Raw genomic sequence first — 23,280 nt, 5'->3', positions numbered from 1 at the left:
AATGACAATCGTAAACCATCTTCCTCCTGTGCTGTTGGCTACAGCAGTGCTGCCGGCGCCTCAGTGGCTTGGGTGGAGATCTGGTCCTGGGTGTCAAGCAACATATGATGCTGTGCCACTGTTGGCACACACAACCCCTCCCACTAATATAAACGGTAATATTCTGGTTTATAAACCTTCATTGCATACACGTGCATCAGTCTTTCCACTTGCACCCCTTTTCTGTCAAGTCAGCTTACGCCAATATGCATGAGTGATTCCGCACACGTTGGATAATGCACTTCCAGTCCTCTTTATAGATCATTTGGAACGGATTTTTTTGTGTGCGGAACAAAAAATCCACCTCAAATGATCGATAAAGTGCATTGAAAGTGCATTATCCAACGTGTGTGGAATCAGCATGTTTAGTTATTGGATGTCAGCTGAAACACACAAATTTCAAGCTGCCTTTGAAGTTCTAAGTGAACAGTGTTCTGAATTGTGTTAATCAAGAATTGCCTTTTTTGTATCTGCTCTGTTCTAACTTCATATTGATCTTTCAGGCCCACAGCAGCAGAACTTTTAAAATGCAAATTCTTCCAGAAGGCCAAGGTAAAATACTTAACGCTTAACTGAATTATCTTAACCTTGGTGTGTTTTTTTTTCTCCTCTGTTTTCTCGAGGCTGGTTTTAATTATAACATTGGTTTTGCAGACTAGAGAATACTTGATTGAAAAGCTTCTCACAAAGACCCCTGACATAGCACAAAGAGCAAAAAAGGTAAGATTACTTGTATCGTTTAGTGTTGCAGTAGTCAGTGGGGAATATGGAGGCAAGCCGCATTAATGCTTAGTATGTGGGTCTCATTCAGTCTGACTGTAGTTACTTTTTGGAATTCAGTATGTTAAGTATATGGCAGGTATTACCTAATGGTTATTGCAGAGTTGACAGTGGTCTGCGGGTGGGGAGAGGAGAGGATTAGGCCCACTGGCCAGACATGTTATTAACAGATTGGTGTTGCCCCTAAGAGCAGGGCTGTTGCGTTAAAGGACAACGAAAGAGAAGGAAGGAAATGCTCAGTATTTTAATAGTTGCACTACAACAGCTATTGCTACGGTCGTTACACTGATGTGGGCTGCCTTGGGTGACCAGCCAATTCAGGCACGCAGCATAGTTGACTACTTAAAAAAGACAAAACAGGCAACTGCAAAAACAAATGTCTGTTGGACCTGCTCCTAAAAAAGAGAGGTGTTACGTGTTCTGGGATCCTTCTTGCCGGTGAAATGCTGTGTGTGTGGTTCCTTTGAAAAACTGGGGTGGCAAAAAAGTGAAAAACTCATGTACCGAAGGAAAAAAAAAACACAGGCCAAGTTAGCTGTGCAGTTGCCAGTCATGGTCTGGCAACTGCAAGAGATGGGGGAGGTGGGAACTTGTGTGTGTGTGGGGGGGGGGGGGGGCGGGGGTGCAGTCATCGTCCCCAACAGCCAACGCAATGACACAACTTCTGCATAACTTGAAAGTAATGTCATCGCATGGAAGAGGCACTTTAGCAATCCACCCCAGATTTCTGATATAATCTTGAGTCTTAGTATTTTACTGTCTTAATTTCTTTCCGCTATGTATCTCTGCTTTCTGTTTCTCTCCCTTCCCTTTCCCAGTTGAGCCTCAAACGTCTCTGAACTCTGGGTATTATGACTGATTGACACCTCAGAACAAGGCTGTGGTCCTTTCAACCGCTTACACTTCGACATTTTAATATTTTTATGTAGAATGTAATTCTACGTAATAGAATTCTACGTAATAAAATTCTACATAATTCTACATTCTACATAATATTTATATATAGCTTTACTTTCTGGGAAAGGCTGTATATAACCAACGATGCTAGCATCAGATCATTTTCTTCCCTCTTTCTATGTTGAGGATATATTTCCCCTCTATCCTTTTCTAGCTTTATGGTAGGCCTTTTCACGTCCCTCTAGTGGTTGCTTCTGAACACACACGTTATATGTCAGTTTTATAATCTAGCAAACTCTTGTTCATATTTGTCAGTTTTATAATGTATAGCAAACTGCTCTATGTATTGCCCAGAATGGTGTCGGATATCTATTATGCTTTCTCTAGTACTGAGCCAGTAGATGAGTTCAATAAAATGTTAGTCTCTATTTAATGTAGTAAAAGGTACTTGCTGTATGATGAGAGATTGCAGAGGTGAACTAATTCTTTATTGTTCCTTACTGAGGATGTTACTGGACAGCCTAGCTGTTCTGTGTTACCTACCACAGAATGACCTTTTTCAACCAATGGCGGGTAGCATCTGAAAGAACTTGCCAAATAAAGTTGTGGGGCAGATTTTAAAATTAACTAGTCACTGAATCCAGATGGCAGGAACACCAGAGTTTTTAAAAGAACTTTAAATGTGAAATTTGTCCATCTTCTAATAGAAATATGCATCTTATGACTTAAATATAATTCATGAAGGAAATCAATAAATTACATGCTGTTAGCCTCCTCACTCCTTTCTGGAATTAGCAAATTGGTGGAAAGCAGTATTAAAGCAAGAATTATTAAACCTGATGAAGGACAAAACAAGGTTGTCTTGTCGCAATAAACAAAGGCTTTTGAGTACACTTGCTGATCATGGAATAAGATGATGTCAGTTACTTATTAAAGGCTATGCAGCCATAAGTTAGGTACAACTTGGCTACACTATCCACCACCAGTACAGGATAGGAGTAAATGGATTGCTCTCACAATAGAGAGAGGTATGCCCTCATTATCTTACAATAAGGATAGGTGGGGCCCTCAGAAATGTGTGCAGGATCTTCTACTACACTTAATAAATTGACCTGAAGTAGGAAGTGAGCGAGAAGGTTAAGTCGATTTGGTAGAGAACATAAAATTATTTAGGAATTCTTCTTCCTCATAGTACCAAGACTTAGTCACTCACTGCTAAAACAGACAAAACAGCTAAAACAGACAAAATATTTTTTTTCCATATAACATGCAATGATCTTTAGGAATTTTCTGCCATGAGGTATAGAAATAGCTACTGGCTTAAATGACTTTAAAAGAAATTTTGGATACATACATGGAGGATAAGTCTATTAGTGAGTTATTAGCCTTGGTAGCTAAATGGAACCTCCCCGGTTCAGCAGCGATAGGCCATTTGCTGAGGAGAAGGGGTAGATTTGCTGCCTTCAGGCTCTGCTTATGGGCGTCTTTGAATCAGTCAGCTGTGTGGGAAACAAGATGCTGAAATAGATAGACCCATGGTCAGATCAAGCAGAGATATTTTCATTTTGGCTCCTTTGTCAAGCAATAAGTTCGTCAAGCAATAAGTTGATTGCTGCAGCAGTCCTTCAATAGAGGGAAATTTTAAGGTGCCTGCAGACAGTTGATCTTCTTATTTCTTGTGAATGAACAACTAGTGCCGCATTTTAGAGATGATCTACTGAATTAAAAAGCCACAATCCACAAGTGTGTTATTTCTTTGTCTAAATTAGACAGACTTACATTTGGAGCTCTGAGTACTATTAAAACAGGGTCGATTGCTTAAACATTTGTGAAGTGCTGTCTTAATTGGAAGGGGAGGGAAATCTTAAATGGCGTTTCCAACCAGTAAAAAATGTAAGTGGAGTTGTAAAAGTCTAGATTTTATTTAAGATTTCTCTCATTTTAAAATATTTAATTTTTTATGTGTAGTGCTTAGAAACTGTGTGAGCTTTTTTTGCCTTCTATTAGCGAGGAAAATATCTCATGGGAAAGTAAATAGAAATGTTGTATTCAAGCACTTCCCCAGAGACTGTATGAATAAAGTCCAGGAGATAATGGCCCCTGTTGAGCAGGCTTGTCAGCCTGTGAGGGAAACCAGCAATCTGTCATTATTGTCTGGTTCTCATTTCTTTCAAGTGCTGAAAACCTCAGAGGAGAATTTTGTATCCCTTCTTATAAGTATGTTTCAAAGTATTCACCTTTTTTCCTTGGAGGGAAATATGGTACACCATTTGCTTTTCTCTTACCAGATTTAGTTCTCTCCGCCCCCTACCGTTTTGCCCTCACAGCAGTTCTGTGAGGTAGGTGCTTGTCACAGGGTGTTTTGTTATGGGGATAATAATGACATACTTTGTAAACCGCTCTGAGTGGGCATTAAGTTGTCCTGAAGGGCGGTCTATAAATCGAATGTTGTTGTTGTTATTATTATTATTAGGCTGAGAGAGAATTGGACCAACGTCACCCAGTAAGCATAATGGATGAATGGGGATTTGAACCTGGATCTCGTCAGAACTAGTCTGACCCTGCCATCACAGAACCATGTTACTATCCACACAAATGATATTTTATTTGGTTTCCTCTTTTTCAGTGCCTCTGTGTGGTGGTTGCTTTGTGTGGTGATGTTAAATTGTTGTGCATCAATTTTCTCTTGATTTAGTGTGTTTGAATGTGTTGGTGGTGGAAAGTGAAGCTGACTTATGGAGAGACCCTGTAAGAGTTTCAAGGCAAGAGACAAACAGAGGTGGTGTGGTGATGTCTGCCTTGGCAGACTGGACTTCTTTGCCTGGACTTCTTTGGTGGTCTCCCATCCAAGTAATTACCAGGCCTGACTCTGCTTAGCTTCCAAGATGTGATAAGATCAGGCTGTAGCCTGGGCTATTCAGGCCAGGGCTTGAATGTGTCTTAGGCCTTTGGAAAAATAAATGTAAATGGAAGGACTTCTGCAAAAGTTTACAAACACCGTTGATTTCAAGTGTGCTGACTTAAGCATGTGCTTAAACCAGCTGTTGGAATGAAATGAGACTTAAAAATGCTAAACTCTGACTGACCCTTTTGTGTTTCAAAAGAAGTCTGTCCTATCTCCTTGCTGCAAACTTGTAGGTGAAAGGTGGGGGGAAGTGTTGATGTCATCAGGGCTTAAATATATTTAGTTGTCTAATGATAATGTAGCTGCTTCGTGGGACATGTGTTGGGTTGCACTGCAGTTATTTAATTTGCCTCTTACCTGCATTGTGTGAGATTAGTTCACTTTGTTCTACAGAATTTTGACTTCTACATCATTATTGCTTGGATCCATGTTAACAATGAAAAGATTTCCCTCGGTGGAACAGGACTTCCTCGCATCCCCTTTTTTTGATGCATCCCAAAATGATCCCTGAATATTCTTTTCAAATATAGTGCCAGGACTGGGCTAGGAGACAAAATATTTAAGACATTGGAGCTGAGTATCCTTCTATGGTATTGTTTGAGGTTTGGGTGCTTCAACCTGAGTCCAGTACTTTGGCCTTTGCCATAGCTAAACAAGTAATTGTTTTGTGGAACTCGGTCTGCAAAATGGTCTACCTTTAACATCTGGTAGGGATTTGTGATTTGTCTCTCGATTTCAAGCTGAGGGTCAGCCAGAGAGACTAGTGGTGGCAAATGTTAACCTGGAAAGTGAGGATTCACTCCCCAGTTTTAAGTATTTTGCTCTTGCCTTTCCATTCAGGGTGGCTTGTGGACACAACCGTCCTTGACAACCTTCAAAGCTCTCAAAGACCAATTAAACAGTATTGTCCCATTTCTTTTGACCTGCTTGATCATGAGCAGACAGTCTTGCCATTTGCCCACCATGAGCCCCAAGAAACAAAGGAATAGGAGAAAAAAATGACCAGAAAATAATGTTCTATAAATTTCCCCTCGTGTTTGTCATTTTTATCATAAAGATTAGGAGAGATTCCTACAGCATCAATCAGAAGTAGAGTTGGGCACGGTCTGGAAAACAGACCAAAATTTTGCATGATCCAGCCCGGTCCGTGGTTTGTGAACGCACAGTTTGTGGGACTCACCTTTTTCACGAATTTTGGTCTGTTTGGGCCGGTCCGTTGGTTCATGGAGTCCAGACATCCTGGTGCCGATCTATCCATTCCCCAGGCAGTGGAGAGGACATCCACAGACCTTTCGCAGCCCTTAAAAACTTAATAGGCAGCTCTACCTGCCCAGCAGAGAGCTCTCATTCTGCAAGGGAGGGGTGGACATTCTGCAGCCAATCTTAGCCCTCAAAACCTTGATAGGCAGTTCTGCTTGTCAACCAGAGAGTTCCCATTCTTCTCTATGCGAGCAAGGAGCAAGAATGAATTCCCTAGGCAATGGCTGGGAAGGTGTCTGTGTGGTGAGTTTTCTGTTTGATTTTGCCGCATTGCAACTTTTTGGTGCTGCTAGTCAATGCAAATCAATTGACATTTGCGACTCCAGTATTTACTGGAAGTTTCCTGGAGGTGGCTGCTTTGGCGGTCTGTAACTTGGACATCCGAAAGGCAATCTTGACCAAACTTGGGAGGGTGGCTGGAGGAGAGACTGCTGAAGATTCCCTGTGAGTTTCGGCTCTCTGGGTGTGAAGAGGGCAGAGCCAGGGCTGCCGGAAGTGACGGACCAATGTACCGGTCAGTGAATGGGGCTGGTCCGTGGAAAGTTTGTGGTCCATGGTCCGTGAAAATTGATGGACCACGGGCTGGTGGTCCGTGGTGTTTTTCTGGTCTGTGCCCACCTCTACTCAGAAGTGACATCACATCCTTCATAAACTCCACCCTCCCCAGATATCTCCCTCAAAATCTCCCAGCATTTGCCAAGCCAGTGCTGTCAATCCTATGCACACACTTTATCTATCTTTATTTTTATAATTGTTCTGAGAATTTATACTAGCAGATGTCTAGGATAGCAACCTCAGAATCCATTAGCGTACTCTAATCCATCATATTCTCAGTTAGGGTTTTTAAGAAGAGGAAGAAAATGTCTACTCATTACCAGTTTCAGGTATACATATCGATGAGCTGACAGTTCTAATTTAAATAAGTGATTTGGATATGGAACTAGAAGATGGTAGGTTAATAAATGTAGGCTGCAGTCCTAACAAAACTTTCCTTGTGAATAACCTGTCTTACAACTGAGTAGATGTGCTTAAGATTGCTCTTGTAAAGTTACACATTTTGCTTGAATGAGGTAAAAAAGTAGTTAATGGTTTCTCTAAAACTGAAGTTCCAGCAAGTGTTAAGTTGCCTTTACCTCGTGTAACTAAGCGTGTATGTTTCTTCTGCATGACTTTCATTCCCCTATAGTACAAGAGAATTTATTTAGGAATTCTCCTCCGGGCTATCTGTTCCTCTTTCAATAAGAGCATAAGAAGAGCCCTTTTGGATCACACCACTGGTCTATCTAGTCCAGTATCCTGTTTTACACAGTGGCCAACCAGTTGTCTTGGAAGGCCAACAAGCAGGTCATAGGCCAAGGCCTTCCCCCTGATGTTGCCTCCCCAGGCACTTTAGCCTAGTACATGCTTCCTTTTATACCTTGCTGGATGTCATGTGGACCAGAACCAGCCATTCTTAGACAAATATCTCATAAAGGTAGGGTTGCCAGCCTCCAGGCAGGGCCTGGAGTTCTCATGGAATCTCATCCGATCTCCAGACTACAGAGATTAGATTCTCTGGAGGAAATGGCAGCTTCAGGGGATGGATTCTTTGGTATTGCATTCCTGCTAAGCTCCCTCCTCCAAATCCTGCTCCCTTCAAGCACTGCCTCCAGATCTCCAAGAATTTCCCAAATTGGAGTTGGCAACCTTAAATGGAAATCTGAGGTTTTTTCCCTGCCCCAAACCTGGACTTTGTAATTCAGTTCCCAGTGGCTAGTTTAAATCTTAAGGGGACACATGAATGCCATCAGACAGCACTTGGCTTAAATGTTTGCCACACATTCAATGGGTGGATAGCCCGTTGAAAAGACAGATAGCCTGTTTACTGACCCATTCATGTTCAGGGTTTTCATGTCAAGAGTTCTGCGGCTCAGGCACCGGCTGCATCGCCATGTGAATGCTACACATAAATAAGACAAAATCAAAAAGAGTCCAGTAGCACCTTTAAGACTAACCAATTTTATTGTAGCTTAAGCTTTCGAGAATCAAGTTCTCTTCGTCAGATGCATGGTACAGAAACTGGTCAAATATAGAAGAGGAGGTGGGAGGGGGGGAGGAGAGAGAAGATGCAATTGGGGGAGAGGGAGGATGCAACCAAAACATTCCTTTGCTAGTAAATGTAAACATCTCCTTTTGGTGTGGGGATCAGTTGGCTTCAAAGGAGTTTGCCGTGTTAGTTTGTAGCAGCAAAACAGCTAGACCATCCAATTCCAATGCAGTATAAGCCTTTGATAGCCACAGCTCTCCCTGTCAGATGCATCTGACAAAGAGAACTGTGGTCCCCGAAAGCCCATGCCAGGTGCCACTGGGCTCCCCCAGGCCCCGCCTCTGTAAAGGAAATCTGTTACCTGTGATAATGTGATAACCATTCATAGTCCCTATTCACTCCCAGCTTGACAGAGTCAAATTTGCATATATGCCCTCATGTGCCAGCAATGTCCTTCTGCTCTGTACATTGGACAAACCAGCCAACCTCTACGCAAAAGAATAAATGGACACAAATCTGACATTAGAAATGGAAACATCCAGAAACCAGTGGGAGAACACTTTAATCTACCAGGACATTCCATCAAAGACTTAAAGGTCGCTGTAGTTCAACAGAAACCTTTCAAAAACAATTGGAACTCATATACACGGCAAACTCCTTTGAAGCCAACTGATCCCCACACCAAAAGGAGATGTTTACATTTACTAGCAAAGGAATGTTTTGGTGCTACTGGACTCTTTTTGATTTTGTCTTATTTATGTGTAGCATTCACATGGCGATGCAGCCGGTGCCTGAGCTGCAGAACTCTTGACATGAAAACCCTGAACATGAATGGGTCAGTAAACAGGCTATCTGTCTTTTCAACGGGCTATCCACCCATTGAATGTGTGGCAAACATCTAAGCCAAGTGCTGTCTGATGGCATTCATGTGGCCCCTTAAGATTTAAACTAGCCACTGGGAACTGAATTACAAAGTCCAGGTTTGGGGCAGGGAAAAAACCTCAGATTTCCATTTAAGGTTGCTAACTCCAATTTGGGAAATTCCTGGAGATCTGGAGGCAGTGCTTGAAGGGAGCAGGTTTTGGAGAAGGAGGGAGCTTTGCTACCACAGACTAACACAGCTAACTCCTCTGCATAAATAAGACAGGAAACCTCGTGCTACAGTGTAACGGCTGGCACTGTGAGCAAGGGACACAATTATCTCTTGCCAACTCATACTGAAGAATGTTATGAAAAATTTAGAGTTTTAGAGAAAAAGAAAGCTTGAGCATTAATTCTGCATTGCAGGGCAAAAATGCTTTTGTTGACCTTCGTGTGGTGACTGGTTTCACAGATCAAAGATAAGTCTCCTTTTTGCATTAATTGTACTGTCCTAAAATTAGGCTTCAGTTCTAGTAATAAACACTTTTTTTTTTGTAAATTCTTCTAACCTTGGTGCATTACCTTTTATGTTTGTATGAATCCTAGACTAGATCTGTTGCATTCTAAGTAATTCTGATAACTTGGTGTTCCCTAGATTTGATAAGAAAGTAGGTTAAAAAGCCAGTGGTGCAGGTAAGGAAAAATATTCATTTATTCAAGTAAAAATTCCCTGTGCAACCAGGTTTCTTCAGGGGAATCAGCAACATAATGCACAATTATAAGTATAGAGAAACTAATTTATAAAAGTTATATAATTGCTAAAATAGAAAGGGTTTCTTTAATCCAGTAGTTTTATTAATGAATGAGCTGGATGTAGGCAAAAATGTTCCATGTTGAGCACAGTAACGAGAGCTAGCTTCTTTCCCAGATTTCTGACTGCTCATGTTTTTTTAAATCTGTCTGCCTTATTTTACCTGACCAAGCAGCAGCTTTAAAAAAAAAACAAAAAACACGCTGGAGGGTCTGAACGGCACATTTCCCTTTCTAATCATGCTGAACAGTAGTGCCTAGTTCGTTGAAGTGCAACACAATGGAGTGGCTCGGTTCACTTGGGCACCAGGCTCTGCAGTTCCTCTTTCAAATAAACTTTGCTTTGTGAGTTTCATCATATCCTGTATCAAGCCTCTAGGCGCTGGTTGTCCACTGTAATTAAGTAATTTGAATACCTTTAACTGCAGCTGGCAAAATAAGCGACAAACGTGTCTCTCTCTTTCCAGCTCTTTGCTGCAGAGACGATTGCCATACCGTAATCGTTCGAAGATGCGTTAGCTCAAAGCCTTGTCGCCTGGCAAACATAAAGCGCTGTAAATCATTTAACAGACTCTTGCAGACCCAGTTGATCTTGGATCGCAAAAGCCAGTTTCTGCTTGCAGAGAAGTTAGAAATTTCCAATTGCAAATGCCCGTGATAGATCTGCGCTATTTATGCCGAAGCTATAGTAGAGATTGACTTATAACTGAAATGTACAGCAGAGGGCAGCGGCGCACTTTGCTTGCCTTAATATTGGTTTAAATGAAAAGTAACAATAAAGAATGACTGTTCCCCCCTGCCCCGCCCCCCCCGGTTGGAATGGAATCATTTGTTGAACCAATATAATTTGAGTTAAGTTAAGATCCCCCTTAAATTCTGTCCGATTGTGTGCCAACAATATAGGATATTTTATATAAAATAATTTTAGAGTTATATATACATAGATAATGAATACTTGGCTGCATTGCACCAAGACTTTTATTACAGTCATATAAAATGAACATTGTAGAAGCCTGAATAGCCCATGCTAGCCTGAGCTCACCAGAGCATGGAAGCTAAGCAGGGTCAGCCCTGGGCAGTATTTAAATGGGAGACCAGTTAGATTTTTTTGCCCAGTCTTGCCAAATCCCCACCCTATTACAGCCCTTGTCCTATGTGGCTTTTGTCAATGCAGTTCTCATAGCCATTTTTAATAATTAAAGGAAACCTTCTCCCTTTTTCCCTGGTAAGAAACCTGGTTGGATCCAGCCCTCTTGCTAGCATCCTCGTTATATTTAACTCCATAGTAAAGTGCTCTTGATTATGCTCTGTTAACTTGCCAAAATATGCCTCAAAGACTAAAAAAATAACCCTGTTTAGTGAAGGAAGTTTGTGCAATATTCAATGTATCTTTTAAAAAACATTATACAGTAATTTTATCCTTACAGATAAATGTAATGCAAACCAAAATCAGGACTCCTATAGTATTAGTAGTGTATAATTCCTTATCCTTTTCCTGTGTCTTTAGTATATTCCCTGAATTTTGCTGTGTGTGCCCATGTTTGACCCCTGGTTTTATGTTCTTTTTCATCAGAAGAAAATATTAGGATGTAATTATGCTCACCACTAGAGGGAGCAGTTAGAATGCATCATTTTAGAGTCTACTTAAATTGTTTTTTAGTTTCCTTGCAATTCTTTAGGAACGTACTGATAATAGGTGAAAAGTGATTCATCCTCTACTCCCTTGTATGCTTTCCCTTTCAGGTTCAGTAGTTTCACTCATACTTACATAGGTTCATCATCGTGCCTCAAAGATGGTACTGGGGCATGTTTGCATGTGTGCACACACCAATCTACAAAGCAAAAGGCAGTGAATAACAGGCTTGCCAGGGGCCCTAGGGGCCAAAGTGGGGGTATTTTCCTCCCATGCATGCACAAAGCACCCCCGTGCTCCCGTGCTCCCCCATCATGCTGGAAAATGATGTTGCAAAATCCCTGCTAAATGCTGAAGTTAAGCTTTTAAAAAAATCTCTACATCTTGATAATTTTGGTGGTAAAGTATTTGAAGACTTGGAATAGAGGATTTTTAATGCTTCCGGGTAAAAGTGTTCAAGCTTTTGATTCTGGCTTCCAGAACAGGAGCGCTACAAATGAATCTGTCAGCTTTTTGGCTTAACTGTAAAGCTGGAGGAGGCAGCTGCCAGTTAGGTTTTTTTTTCAAAGATCCTTTATCAACATTTCTGAATGACACTTCTAGCTTTTCCCTAGCAACATCTTGTATTTCAGGATTTAAGGTGGAAGGGAAGCCTAGGCTTGCTGAAGGAAGCATTCCGTGAAGCCCTGTGTATGAACTGTGCTTCCACCAAACGCCCCACTGTTGCTTTGCCAAGGGGACCGTGGCCTCTAATGAATCATTCCCTGACAATTGGAAGCTTTTTGAATCTGACTGAACTGAATGTCAGAAAAGATCCCAGACAGAGGGAGTTAAAAGAGAGAGCACCTCATCATGTAACCAGGGGAAGGTGTGTGCAGAAATTTAAGTTTATATAAACATCCTCTGTTCCCAGTTCTTTAAATCTGGGATTGTTAACACAAGGCAGGTATGCTTAGAGTTTGATTTCTTCCCTCAACTCATTGAGGCTCTTGACTCGGTTGGGAGAAGCATTTCCAGAGATGGCACCCTCCTTTTGGTCTTGCCTTCTAAAGGAAGTGTGAAGAACAAAGTACCCTTGACCAGGTTTTTGGAAGATATGCAAGACTTTGACTGAATCATTTGAGCCTCCGGCTTCTGTACTGGATAGTTAGGTGGCTGCTGTTAAAGTTAGGATTGAATTATTTTATTTATTTATTTATTTATTTATTTATTTATTTATTTATTTATTTATTTATTTATTTATTTATTTATTTATTTATTTATTTATGTCATTTATAGTCCGCCTTTCTTACTGATACTGAAGGCAGATTACACAGTATGAAGTTAGTACAATCAGTATCAAGGACATTTCCATACAGTATCAAGGACATTTCCATAAACAATGCCATTGGATAAACAGATACAAGTTTAAAAAGACATAGCATTAGCAAGAATCCAATACAGAGTAGAAGAAATACGGAAACAGAACATATTAAATTCTAGGACTAACATTAGACAATATAAAACACAGGTAGTACATAGGAGTAAATATTTAAAGTAGCAGATAGAATGTGAGGCAACATAGCGGTGAAGTCTTCTGTTTCAGCCGTGATTTTGTTCATTGTTGTAATTTATTGTTGAATTCATTGTTCTTGTGTTATCTTACTGTAAGCCCCTCCTTGAATAGTTAGTTGTGGGGTATACATTTTTAAAATAAAAAGTCATGGTTTCAATGTACAGGAAATCGTGAGATAGCTGCATGTGCACACACCCTTGCTATTCTTTGTGTTTTGCTCAAATCCTTGTGTACGGGCAATAAATTATGAGAGCTGTTCATACCTGTGATGCTGTAGTTGTTGCTTATGGTTCTTTATGGTTCAGAAGATCTTACTTCAAGGAGCACATCACATTTCTGTTTGTGATCTCTAAAATGGGCATGATGACCTTGGGTTGGATCCATCCAGGTTTTCTGTTGGTGAAAAAGGGAGAAACGAGGGATCATCTTTGACCACCGTAAAGTCTGTGTAGGGGATTGTGGGATCTACATGGAAGAAAAGACACTCGTGGCAGGATTCTAGTAAGGAGGTACATTAGGTGGGATTGAGTTTAAAAGCTCGCTGGGTCCATCTCCTTATTTGCAGGGTAAGAAATAAAGAGAACATACTTACTAATTTTTAATTAAATTCATTTATATTAAAAGTTTTTATATATGGCTAAAGTAGGTAGTTCATGACAATAATAATATAAATTCAAATGCAATATATGCAACCCACTAGAAAATTAGGCAAATGATAATGGAGCAATGGAGCAACCTCCGTAATCAACCCAGCAATGGATTAAAACCCAAAATATAATGAAACCAAGAGCCAGAAGGGGAGAGAACAAGAAAAAAACACACAATTATCATGAGGGGAATTTTTTGCAAGCAGGAATCAAAGTTAAATCTGTTGGGAATACAATGTCTTGTGTACAGAGAAAGAAGAAGACACAAAATACCCGCAAGGGGCAGCGGGTCTGACAGATAGATAGATGGCAGAGTGGGATCCTTCTTTCCTCCTCTCTTCAGCCCTTCTTGCATGTCTCCAGTTTAGTATTTTTAGGCTACTTCCTGCTTATCTCCGTAAGTCCTGGTCCCTGTTTACTGAGGTATTTAGTATCTTTTCTGTTTCTCTCCTTTCTGCCAAAGTTGTCGTTCCTGAATAAACTCTTTTCGTTCACTCCTTAATCAGACTCAAGATCATTCCTAAGATATACCAGAGCCTACAAAACCAAGAGCCCCGAATCACTCCGATCCTCTTTTCCCAACTTGCGACTTGCTTCACTTTGTTATTGGGGAGGGGTTGTGGCTCAGTGGAAGAGCCCCTGCTTTGCATGCAGAAGTTCCCAGGTTCAATCGACAGCATCTCCAGTTAAAAGGACCACGTAGAAGGTGATGGGAAAGACCTCTGCCTGAGACCCTGGTTGCGCTGCTCCCAGTCTCTAGACAATACTGACTGTGATGGGCCAATGGTCTGATTCAGTATAAGGCAGCATCCGGTGATTTTCATGTTCTTATTCAATCCTTGCTTGAGTAAGCATACTGGAAAGTGCCAAGGGGTGACTGAATGACTTATGATCAAGACTCGGAGTTCACCTGTTTGGGATTTTTTTCAGTCAGTTTTATTATTATGATCCAAGTTCAAAATTCGTATGGGCATATACTGTAAGATATAACAAGTGCATTAATTCCAAATTTAGACATATCTAAGGATTAAATACAGCTATGTGCTAAAATGAATAAAATCTAATTAAAATTTCCTAAAAGAAGTTATAATATTCTGTCTAATTACACTAGCCAGGGTGCAGAATCTTTCTAGCTTGGCAGTAATTTCCTTACAACAATCTGCTAAAAGGAGAGCAGAATAAAATTGATTTGATCTGCCTGGGTAGGTGCCGGCAATTGGTAAAATGTACTTTGTTTGAATCTCCTGATAATACTGACAGTATTAAAAAAAATTCAGGTTCATTTCCTGAAAACTAACGTTATCAAGAACTACAAAATAATGATTTGGTGTCCCTCCACCTTTACTTCTCCTTTCTTGTAGTTAGTAACGAGTATCCTTGTTGGATGTAATCAGTAAAAATAAAAACTGCTTCTAAAGCATTTTTATGCCTTCTCTACAAATTCTTCTAATTACTTTAATTAAATTGGATGATATATATGTTTTTATAAAGTTCTCGTATGGTAATTAAATGTATTTAGTTATAACCGAACAATGAATATTTGATGAGTTCCCTGTACTGCAACAATGACTATAATTTTGTGTGCATTCTTAAATTGAATTGCAGTCATTTAAATCTGGAGGCTCCATTTTGCATAATCCATAACTGTTTTTCAATCCTAGATTAGCATAACATTTTATTTAAAATCTTTTTTTAGAGTTTCATCCATGGTTTATCTGCTGCTTAGGCTTTAACAGGAATGGAAGGATCCGTGATGTTCTCTTGTCCATGTTTCCAAGAGGTTAACAAAATCCCCTAGAAAAAGGAGGTTTCAAAATTCTTGGGCTTCAAAAATCAAAGTTTAGTGAAGTGTTCTGTAGTTCTGATCCTAGTATACAGACATTTGAAACACTTCCTGTCACCTGGCTTACAGAATTTCAGCAAAGCAAATGTGTAGAACCATTTTGAGATTTAGCTGGATTCTAAAATTGAGCTTCTGGCACATCTAATATGAAATCTGAGGTTTAGACCGCCCCGGTTTATTGGCAAGTATTACTCTCTTGTAATTTTGCTTAACCTTGATGGTGTTTACTCCTATAATTGACTAAATTGAACCTATGGTGAGTTCTTACCCTAGCTTAGCTTGGTTAAGTACACACATTAAATCGGATGTACTGTGGGATGGGGGGGAGTTACATCTGGAAAAATTTAATAGCATGCCATCTGTTCTTGAAGCAGCAGGAGCCAGAATACCATGTGGGGAAGTAAGAGAGTATGAATGGCATAAAATACCCTTTCTCCGTTTAACCAAGTCATTTGGATATTGAAGGTCCTGAACTGGTGTCTGGACTGAATAAGGGCCAGTAAACAGAAACAAATCCATGTAAGATTGAGTTGCTTTTGGTCAAAAACTAAGGCTGCTGTGTTTCCAGTGTCGGCCTGCTTGGCATGAAATTACACTGAGGCTTGCGGTTTGGGGATGCTAGTAGATCCTAGTTAGCTTGCCCACGCCCTCTTCTGCAGTGTTTTTAGCCAACTTCAGCTTGTGGACCTTCTTGGAGGGATGTTTTGTGGTCATCGTTCTCCAACTACTGTGATTACATCCAGGTTCAGTTATGCAGTGCACTCTACACAAGGCTGCCTTGTGAAGACTGTTCAAAACTTCTACTGTCAAAGACAGCAACAAAGGGGGAATGAAAAACAACAACCCTGCAAGGCAAGGGACAGCAAGGAGGTTGGAACAATAGAAATAAACAAAACCAGTCTTACGGGTTTATACTTGGACTCACTATACGTGCTTCCACAATCAGATGCATTCCATAGGATTAAATGCAGAATTTTGGACATGGAATCACAAAACCTTTACAAAGATTTGTGGCCAATAAAACTTGCTTTCCCCCAAGTCATTGAAATTAGGCCAGACAGCTTCATATCTCCATTCTCTGCAGGTTCCACAACAGCGTAGAGCCTTTTCTTTGGCCAGATTTAATGTTATGCCATCTGCATATGGCAAATTTCAAAAGGTTCCTTATTCAGCTAGATATTGTCCCTTTAAGCTAGGTTGCATTGAAACAATCTCACATAGTCATTTCTATTGTCCCTTCTATGTAGAAATTCGTAGCAAATAACTAAATTCATTTCTGGAAAATAAGATGGGACTTTCTGATCCCACTAAGATCTACTTCATTCTGAATGACGTCTCTCCAGATATAACTGAGAAGGTGACTATATTTCGGCAACTTGCTATTAAGGTGCACTCTGATAAGATATAAAGAGCTATTCTGATGGTATATTTGTTTATTTGTAACCCTAATTCAGTCTTTATATCATGCTTCACACTACGTATTCTTATGCCAATAAAGGACTGATTGATTGATAATATCAAATGGTTGAAAATAACTAAAAATATAAATTTGAAGCACTTGTATAAAGTTTAATAGGAATATATAGATCAGAATAAAAGCAGCATGTGGTTGTAGATATGTATACTAAAACCTTGTATATATATAAAGTAAAAATATTCCTATACAAGAATAATAGTACAACTAATAGCCATATGTACAAAACCAATAAAACCAGATGCATTTTGGCCCAAAGGCCTTTGTTGGTGGTACATAAATATCAAAGACAGCACCCCATCAATAAAATGCATAAATAAAACATACATGACCTAGCACATGCTGAATGCTGAGATGAAATTAAAATTACATGGAGTGAATTCCTTAGACTTCTACCCCAGAGCAACATGAAAAAAGTCAGGGCACCTATGATAATGATAGAAGTTGTGCCTTCTTTGTTCATAAAGCCAGGTCAAGAATGTAATATTCAAGCTGAAACAGAAATGAAACCAAGGTGTATGTGTGTACCAAAATTGCATATCAACCAGTGGTGGCTTGGTTTGATTCTGGGCACAATTAAAAGTGCTGATTATTGTCTATAAATCCCTACATGCTCTGCAGCCAGAATACCCATATGAACCCACTTCTTGGTCTTTGAGGCCCTGTTCTGAGAGTCTCTCTACACGAGACATCTTAACACGACAACGCTCAAGTGTAGGGAAACGCAGTATTAGCCAGGAAGCGTGGTTTAAAAAGACAGAACCAAAGGCTGTGTCAATTTCACTTCTCTGCACCAGGGTGGTTAAAAAAAAAAAAAGCTGGAGGAGATCACTCTTCAGAGGGTTTGTTAATTTCATCTTTGCTTCCCTGAGGCTCTGTGAATTTCACCTTCCCTTTGGGGAGGTCAAGATGAAATTAATAAACTCTCTAAGGAGTGATCTCTGCTGATTCTATCTTTTAAAACTACCCTCGTGTTAGCTTTCCAGCTAACATTGCATCTTCCTACACTTGAGTGTCCCCGTATAAGATGTCTTGTGTAGAGAGACTCAGAGTCCCCGCTTTCAGAAGTGAGGTGGCTCAGCACCAAGGACAGATCTAACCCAATGATACACCCATGTGCAAACTTTTTCTTAGGGCATGGAGTCCATGGGAACTCCGATGCAGAGGAGTTAGCCGTGTTAGTCTGTGGTAGCAAAATCAAAAAGAGTCCAGTAGCACCTTTAAGACTAACCAATTTTATTGTAGCATAAGCTTTCGAGAATCACAGTTCTCTTCGTCAGATGCCTGACACAGAGACTTCATCAAAGATGTTTGCCTGAGACTAATTTTGCTGTCTTTCAGACCCCAGGGAAAATATTTCTGATCTCCTGAGCTTTCAGACGAATTTTCTTCCCTCAAAGTGTTTTGAGTTTAGTAAAAGGTGAAAGATTTATGTGATCTGAAGAGAAACCAGAGTTTGTAGTGCCTTCTGCTGTTGTTTACACTAGATGCTGCTATTGTAGTCTTTCATATTTTAGCTAGTGTGGCGGTGGAGAGTGTTGTCAAGTCATAGCTGATTTATGACAACCCCTGGTGGGGTTTTCCTGGCAAGAGACTAACAGAGGTGGTTTGCCATTGCCTGCCTCTGCAACCCTGGTTTTCATTGGAGGTCTCCCGTCCAATTACTAACCAAGGCCGACCCTGCATAGCTTCCGAGATCTGATGAGATTGGACTTGCCTGGGCTATTCGGGTCAGAGTATTTTAGCTAGTAATTAACACTGTTAATTGGATTGCTCCTTTATGTTGTTTATGCTACATTTTTAAAACTGTTTTATTGTTTTATTTATTCTGTTGAGAGAATGAGGCATTTTAAGTTTCCTCAGCATTGCCATGTTCTTGTGAAGAATGTAGGTAGAGCAAGTGAATGGTCCAATACTCCTAACAACGTAGATGAAGTAAGTCCTTGTAACTGATGCCATTCTCCAACCTGCTGTTCACGTTGTCTGTTGTAGGCAAATCCAAAGCGGAACTTTTTTTGTATTTGTTTAAGGAATTTGTGCCATCTCTCCAGGGACCTTCTTGAGGTAGCCTGCAAAAGAAAACACTACCATAAAAACAACGTACATTAAGCTCTACATCTCGTTATCCAAATTCCTTGGTGATGCAGTAGAGGTAGTGAGTTGCTGCTTGACAACTGTTGTCAGTTGGCTGAAAGCAAACAAATTGAAACTGAACCCTGACAAGACGGAGGTGATGCTGTTTCGGAAAAGCAGGGATCTTGAAGGACTTTGCGCTTCTCACCTTTGATGGTTCAGTTGATCCTGGCTGACTTAATTAAGAGCCTAGGGGTTATACTAGTCCCAGCACTGCTGTTAGAGAAGCAAGTAAATGCAGCTGCAAACAAGATCTTCTCACAACTCAGACTAGCCTGGGAGATGGCTCTGTACCTGGGTACAGCCAGATACCTGTAGCTGGGTACAGATACCTGGCCACTTGGATTCACAGCTCAGTAATATCACGACTAGACTCCTGTAGTGCACTCTACCTAGGTCTCCCCTCAAAGTCAACTCGGAGACTTTAGCTGGTGCAAAACCTTCAGGAGCTAGATGGAGCATGCATATCACTCCCATTCAGCAGTCACTCCATTGACTTCCCATCCGTTATCAGGCTCAATTCAAGGTCATGTCTATCACATTCACAGCTCTTCATGGCCTTAGACCCTTCTATCTGTGCGACGTCTCCCCCTACATTCTGCCATAGCAGCTTCGCTCATCTAGTTAGCTCCTGCATTACCACCCTGCAGTTGGGCAAACTCAACAGCTGCCCACACACGTACTTTCTCTGTGGTAGCCCCCACCTTATGGATTGGTGGCCAGGAAAGCCCCCACTCTCCTGTCTTTCCACAAACTATGCAGAACTGAATTGTTCAGGACAGCTTTCTACCCAGATTACAGGACTGTGTCATTAGAAATAGCAGAGAGAGATGCCTTGGTATGGACAGGGACTAAATGCTTTGCCGTTGGGTCTTGTCTGCTGATGTAGATATGTGTCTACTAGCGAGTTTCCATGGTGCTAAATGTGCCATGGAAATTAGTGATGCTTTGTTTCAGATAGATTTCATCTCCGTGCTCTGCGCATTATGCTTGTTTAAATTTTTTTTCTGCTAGTATTCCCTATTGGATCTGTTTCCCTATTATTAATTATTTCACTATTTTCCTACCGTTTCCACTATTGTTAATTATTGTATTTTGCTCAGTGAACATCCTAGCTGTTGATTATATTATATTTTCTCTCACACTGTTGTAATCCACTTTGGATCTCCGTGAGAAAGGTGGTCTATAAATAAATAAATTTTTTAAAAATTAAAAAAATAAAGCGAACTATTGAGCAGTCAAAAAAATCATAAAACAATTGTCAGCCTCGAAGTAACCTCAAGGTGGCAGTATAATAGCACATAAAGCTTTGTTGTACTGAGAGCTTGTGTTGTGATGCCTTTCAAGATGACCAAGCAAAAGGGCATTTGTATACTGTTACTATTGTTCCCTGGTGGTCTGCTCTCTTGGTAGTCTGTGCTTTTTGCTTCTTGTGATCCAGGGATTGGTGTCTGAGGAACTCAAAAGTTTGGACATGGTTATATATCGTTGGGCAGGTTCTAATAAAACATGGATTGTGTTCTTGGCTTTTACTTTTGAATGTACACAGCTATAAACAACTTGTCTGCTGGTCTTTGCACGCTCTTAAGTGTGCCATCTGCTATTGGACTGACCACCCTGAATTGTTGTCTTCTCATTTTTAGTTGAATTAATCCACCATGAAGTTTTAAAAAACGACCTTTGGCAAATAGTTCTTGGCATCTTCTGATACAAATAGCTTCAATTCTGACCAGAAAACAAAGACTGCACAACGGTGGAAACTGGATGTGTTTTTTCCCCTGATGCGTAATTTGCTTTTTGCCATTTTCTGTCATTGTGGGCCTTTTTTACCCTCTAATTTGTCCTGCATTCTCTCTTCCCAGCTGACATTCATATTGTCTTCCTTCACAGCTGCAGCAGTGTTGGCAGTAGCTTGTTAATTTTTCTCCCTCTCTTGCAAGCAGCTTTCGGCTGCAGATTACAATGTGCTGAACTGCTTTTTGTACTAGGCACATTCTAAATGTCAGCCATTTATATTCTTTTTTTTTCACCTGTACACTTCTGATTCATGTGAACTGTGTCTTCTAATATGTCTTAATTTGTCTTTGTAAGACTGAAGGCTCTCTTTGTCGTTGTTATTCGTTAAAGTTACAAATAAATTCGCCATTCATTCTAGGAACAGCCTTTGTTATGGGCAGATAATAGGAAGAACCAAAATTAGAAAATCTTCCCCCTGCCCTCCACCTCTTGTCCAAGCACTGCTACTTCTGGTCTGTGATATGATACAATGTGTACTATTTTTGATTTCCTAAACAGAGAACACAGCAAGGGTGGCAGCTTTTCTAGAGCATCACATAACAGAATTCTTGTTGAAATCTTAATAGATCTGCTGCTTCTTCCGTTTTCTCTGCTGGCAGCCAGTGGTGCCTTCTGCTTGGTCCTGTAACAGTTACACTTACTATAGCTGTTGTTTAGCTCCAGGAGCATCTTCAGGGGCCAGAAGAGTGCAAAAGACATAACAGCAGTTGAATTACCATGGAGTGTTACTTCATGGTAGTATTTAGAGAAAGGAAAATGGTATCTGTGCTCGTGATGGCAAAAGGGGGGCAGTTCACTGAAGTACATGCCTTAAAGGTGCCCATTCTCTAGTCATTCTCCTCCTTTTCTGTCTTAATAAAAAGTAATCAGTTGTTGCCTGTATATTCCTTTGCTCATTGGCACTAGCTCTCAGGGTCAGAGAAAGCACCTCACTACATCTTGTGCCGGCCCCCTAAAAGGCTGTATTGGATTCGGGACCTTTCTAGGTATTCTTTTCTTCAGCAGTGCTCTGTCCAGCTTCTTGATTCCACTTTGATATTCCACAGTATCAAACATCAGTCTTTTCCTTGTTACTCTGGTAGCATAGGCTTGTTTATGCTCTAAGGTATATAAACTTTTGTTGAAATGGTACACGGAGGATGAAACAGTCAAAGTTCAAATGGTAAAATAGGCAGTGAATTTTAATAGAGAAATTACAATGGACACTTGGGAATATCTTTGGAGAAACACAATGAAAATATCGACAGCTACTAGTCTAAAAGAGAACGGCTATAAAATGATGTACAGATGGTATTTAACACCAAAAAAATTAGCAAATGCCAATAATCAAATGTCAAAAAAATGCTGGAAATGTAAAAAACATGAAGGTTCAATGTATCATATGTGGTGGACTTGCAAAAAAGCTAAGCTATTTTGGTCTAAGATTTTTGTTGAAATGTCATCAATTTTGAAAAGTAATATAGCAAAAAGCCCAGAACTATTATTGGGGTTAAATATGGAAAATGTTAATGTTAGGGATAGAGTCCTGGTTTATTACATGACGGTGGCTGCAAGACTACTGTATGCTCAACACTGGAGACAGGAGGAGCTATCAGAAATTCAAGACTGGATTCAGAAATTGTTGCTCATGGCGGAAATAGACGAATTAACAAGGAAATTGAGAGAACGAGATCCAAGGGAATTTGTGGAGGAAAAACACCAGGCTAACAAAACACTCTATACCCGACAATAGCCCTGCAGAGAAGATTAGCACATCAAACACCAATCCATATGCAAAAGAACCTCCTCAGGATACAGTGAAGCCTCCCTCCATTAGCATTCCACACCCTGGGAAACTCTTACAGGATGACTCAGCTCAACCCCACCCCTCCTGAGTAGATATAAATGACCTGCCAACATCTTTTCCACGCTGTGACACTGAGAGATCTCAGAGATCTCTGAAGATGCCAGCCACAGCTGCTGGCGAAATGTCAGGAACTACAATACCAAGACCACGGCAATACAGCCCGGAAAACCCACAACAACCATCGATTGGGGTAAACTTAAAAAAATATTTAGAAAAGAAATGGGACGTGAAAGATCGGTTGTGGTCTCTTGATAACTATTGAGAGATTTAGAAATATAAGATAAAACTTTGCCATAAACAACAGGGGAAAAGCAACTTAGACTAGAGATAGTTACTAGGGGAAAAGGGGTCAGATTGCTGTTGGGAGTCAACAAGGGAAAAGGGGAGGGGGGTGGGATAACATATATTAAGAAAAGGGGTATACTTGTTGTAAAATGTTTGTGAAATGTATGTGAACCCATCCAATAATAAAAAAAAATGATGTTGCATGCAAACATTATTTTAGAGGTCCATGCTAGAGCTATCAAAGAGTGGTTCCGCACATGTTGGATAATGCACTTCTAATCCTCTTTATAGATCATTTGGAATGGATTTTTTCATGTGCGGAACAAAAAATCCACCTCAAATGATTGATAAAGTGCATTGAAAGTGCATTATCCAACGTGTGCGGAATCACTCAAACCCTGCATTGGTGATCCCAGAGCCACCTCTCAAGAATATTTGAACTTTGTTCAGGTTTCCCAATTAGAGGGAAGCAGAGCAAGGAAAAAATGG

At 40.4% G+C, this 23,280-nt stretch overlaps 1 protein-coding gene across 1 annotated transcript in view; it reads left to right on the top strand.

Annotated features, from left to right (window-relative positions):
* STK39 (serine/threonine kinase 39) overlaps positions 1–23,280 on the top strand; it is a 198,787-nt gene that overhangs the window by 101,471 nt on the left and 74,036 nt on the right. Inside the window, exons 9-10 of the mRNA XM_054972688.1 lie at positions 543–591; positions 694–759. Of these exons, the coding sequence (XP_054828663.1) occupies positions 543–591; positions 694–759 (115 nt within the window). The remainder of the gene's footprint in view (positions 1–542; positions 592–693; positions 760–23,280) is intronic.

The sequence above is a fragment of the Eublepharis macularius genome, chromosome 2 (genome assembly GCF_028583425.1).
Source record: "Eublepharis macularius isolate TG4126 chromosome 2, MPM_Emac_v1.0, whole genome shotgun sequence".
NCBI lineage: Eukaryota > Metazoa > Chordata > Lepidosauria > Squamata > Eublepharidae > Eublepharis > Eublepharis macularius.
This window is presented reverse-complemented; position numbering and strand designations above follow the sequence as displayed.